Genomic DNA, 3,657 nt, shown 5'->3' with positions numbered 1-3,657 from the left:
CTCGGAACCCTCGGAATTTTCCCCCGTGGCAGAACAACCACCACCGCAGAGACCTGTCGCTGCGGCCGCTTCTCCCGCACAACCCCCTCCGCTTATTTTTCTATAAATCCATATTATCATTCTACTTTTTTTTTCCTTCTCCACGTGTGCCGTGCCCCCCCCCTCCCCCTCTCCGTGTCCCTGCTCAGTGTCGCTGTCGCCGCTCGGCGTGTGCGTGCCCAGCCGTGACCCGGTGATTCGGCCAAGCTGCGGCTCCAACTTTCCCAGGCGGAATTTGGCCGGAACATGTCTCTGACCAACACAAAGACGGGCTTCTCGGTGAAGGATATTTTGGATCTCCCCGACACCAATGATGAGGACGGCTCGGCGGAGGGCGGCGAGGAGGAGGGCGAGGCGCCCGAGCCGCCCAGGAAAGCGGGAGTTTTGGGACAAACCCCCTTGGACACTGTTCCGACGCTGCCTTTGAAGAGCCCTTTCTATGATAACAGCGATAATCCCTACACGCGCTGGCTGGCGAGCGCCGAGGGCATCCAGTACTCTCGTGAGTGCCGGGGGGACGGGGCAGAGGGGACGAGGGGTCACTGGGGGCCATGGGGGATGGATGCGGTGTGCAGGGGGACTTGCGGCTCGTCCCGGCCGGGGACGGGGCAGAGCCACTTCTGACTGGGAGTTGGGGGGCCATGGATGGATGGACGGACGGATAGATGGGGGGTTTGTCTCTCTCCACGGCTGGCCTCCATCCCGCTTACGGCCGGGCGGCGTGAGGGATGCAGGGCGCGGCGGGAGGGATGCCGGGGATGACGGAGGGGCTCCCCTCCGGCCCGTCTCCCGCAGCTGACCGGGCACGACTTGTCCGCAGTGCACGGACTGACGGCCGGCGGCGGCGGCCAGGACCCCTCGGCCAAGTCCCCGGAGCCGTCGGCCGACGAGTCTCCCGATAACGAGAAGGAAGCGGCGGGCGGCGGGGACGCGGGCAAGAAGAGGAAGAGGAGGGTGCTCTTCTCCAAGGCGCAGACCTACGAGCTGGAGCGGCGGTTCCGGCAGCAGCGGTACCTGTCGGCGCCGGAGCGGGAGCACCTGGCCAGTCTCATCCGCCTCACCCCCACGCAGGTGAAGATCTGGTTCCAGAACCACCGCTACAAGATGAAGCGAGCGCGGGCCGAGAAAGGTATGGAAGTGACTCCTCTCCCCTCGCCGCGGCGGGTGGCCGTGCCAGTGCTAGTCAGGGATGGCAAGCCCTGCCACACGCTCAAAGCTCAGGACTTGGCAGCCGCGACGTTCCAGACGGGCATCCCGTTCTCGGCGTACAGCGCGCAGTCATTGCAGCAGCACATGCAGTACAACGCGCAGTACAGCGCGGCCAGCAGCCCCCAGTACCCCACAGCGCACCACTTGGTACAGGCGCAGCAATGGACTTGGTGAAGGCCGCGGGCCCCGCACACGCGCCCCCACACGCCCCGAAAAGCGGAGGAAAACACAGAAATAACAGGCACAAAACGAGAGAGAGAGAGAGAGAGAGAAGGAGACAGACTGGTGCTCCAAAAAATTAAAAAAAAAAAAAAAAAAAAGGAAAAAATCAAAACTGTGGGGAAAGGAATGGCGAGGAAAACGCTATTATTATTATTGCTATTATAATTATTATTGCTATTATTATTATTATTATTATTATGGGTTTGTTCCCTCTGCCGTTTCTTTTCCCCTTCATTTTTGGGGGGGTTCGGTTTCATTTCGGGGGGAGGTGGGGGGTAAAGGGAGGGGAGGTGTTTTTTGTGCGTCATTGTTTACAGAATTTTTTTGCGCCATTCAGAGTGGTCCTGTCTACCTACAACTAAAATAAAAGAGGAAAAGGGGAGGGCGGGGAGATCGTCAGAATTAAAAAAAATTTAAAAAAAAAAAAAAAGGAAAAAAAAAAGAAAGAAAAAAAAAAGAAAAAAATAAAGAATAAACCCACCCCTCTGCTCCTGTGATTTTTGTGAGGAATGGGGGTGCGGCCACCTCGTGAGGCACCCCAAAAGGGGAGCTCCGGCGCTGCCACTTGAGCCCGATTTGCGGCCCCGACAGCTACTAACGGGGGTGATTTTACACCTTGTCGCGGTCGTTGTCGCTGCCGTGAGCCGCGGCCGGGGTCCTCCGTTCCCTCTCTCCGATTTGGGGGTCGCCTCAACCATTCCCGAGCGGAGGAAAAAGCCCCGTAGATGCTGAAACCCTCCCCGCCCGGAGACGGGCCCCTTGTGCACACCCCGCCCCGACCTCCCCGCCATTTAATACGATTTTTTTTTTTTTTTAAGCCGCATTTACGAGGAAAAATAGTAGAGAAGTAACCGATAACAACGAGGGAAATGTTCTGTGCGACTTCTCGTCGCGGCCGCGGCCCGCATCCCCCGGCCCTGCCCTGCCCTGCCTGGTGCCGGCCAGGTTCTCGCGGGGTGACCCGGCCGCGCGGGACCCCACGCACCCCCTCCATCCGCCGGGGCTTGCTTGCTTTTTTTTTTTTTTTTTTTTTTTTTTGGAAAAACGGCTTTTTATTTGTGGGGCCAGTTGGCTTCACCCCGCCAGCGAAAAACTGGAGCGAGGAGAATTTATGTTTTCCTATTTTTCGTCTGTGAGCGCTCTTTTCTAGTCCTCAGCGCTGCTGAGATTTGGGGCACTGGTGTCGCCCCGGTGCCCCCTTCCCGAGCTGGGCGCCCTGCGAACCGGAGGGAGAGCAAAACTTCGGGGCCAGCCCTCGGGGGATGAGCCGACGGCCCAGACAGGGCGGGGGAAAGGGTTAAGACAGTAAGAAACCCCCTAAAAAATCGAAGAAGGAGGAAGAGGGGACAAGAGAGAGACGAGACGAGGCTGGGCGGCTCTGCCGGGCTGCAACGGGGACTGGGACCGAGCCCGGCCGGGACTGGGCGGGCGCAGCCCCGGCTTGGAGCGGGTTGCGGCAGAGCAGTGGCTCGCTCGCCCGCCCTTGCGGCTTTTAGGCTGCTAAAGATGCTTCAAAAGGTGAAAACAAATCCAAATAGGCTTTTGTCCAGAGGAGCGATGCGGTCGGTGCAGCGCCCGCCCCGTCCCGCGGGGCTGAGCCCGGCCAGGACGGGGCAGTTGAATGCCAAAGAGATGATCGGTACCTGCCCTGCAGCATCCCGATACTCCAACACCCCGGCCGACAGCACCCCGGCCCTGCCGATCCCGACGCGCCTCTCCGCCCCAGCGCATCCCGCGCCGGCCACGGGTCCCCGCACAGGCTGGGGTTTTTAAATCTTTTTCGCACTTTTTTCCTCCCCTCTTTTCCCATCCTTCCTTCCTCCGCCTCCTGTCCCCAAACCACCGAGGCTCCGCGCAGCGCCGGAGCAGCCGCGGCCGTTCCACGAGGAGACGCTTCCAGCCCTGGGAAGCTGCGCTGCTGTCCCGGGCCGGAGGAGGACACGGGGACGAGTGCCGGTTTTCCCTTCTCCAAGCCCGGCGTGCGAGCCAGGAACGGAGAGAAGGAAAACTATCACTTTTTTTCTTCCTACTTATTTTTTCATTTAATTTTTCCCCTCAATTATTTTTTCTTTTTATTTATTTTCCCTCTTTCCCCTCGGACTGTGCCGAGTCTATCAAACCAGTTGTGCGGCCCTAACCTCCGTGGCCTTATATCTGCCGTGCCGCCGGGCCACTCTATCTTTCCAC

At 59.1% G+C, this 3,657-nt stretch overlaps 1 protein-coding gene across 1 annotated transcript; it reads left to right on the top strand.

Annotated features, from left to right (window-relative positions):
• Window positions 1–285: 285 nt before the first annotated feature.
• On the top strand, window positions 286–2,697 carry NKX2-2 (NK2 homeobox 2; the record flags this gene model as incomplete). The annotated part of the gene is made up of 2 exons (XM_083858350.1): window positions 286–541; window positions 860–2,697. The coding sequence occupies 2 exons, from the start codon at window positions 286–288 to the stop codon at window positions 1,420–1,422; spliced, it is 819 nt and encodes a 272-aa protein (XP_083714476.1). The 3' UTR covers window positions 1,423–2,697.
• Between the last annotated feature and the right edge of the window lie 960 nt (window positions 2,698–3,657).

The sequence above is a fragment of the Zosterops lateralis genome, assembly GCF_965231275.1.
Source record: "Zosterops lateralis genome assembly, chromosome: 3".
NCBI lineage: Eukaryota > Metazoa > Chordata > Aves > Passeriformes > Zosteropidae > Zosterops > Zosterops lateralis.
Note: the sequence above shows the minus strand (reverse complement) of the source record. Positions and strands in the feature narration are given on the sequence as shown.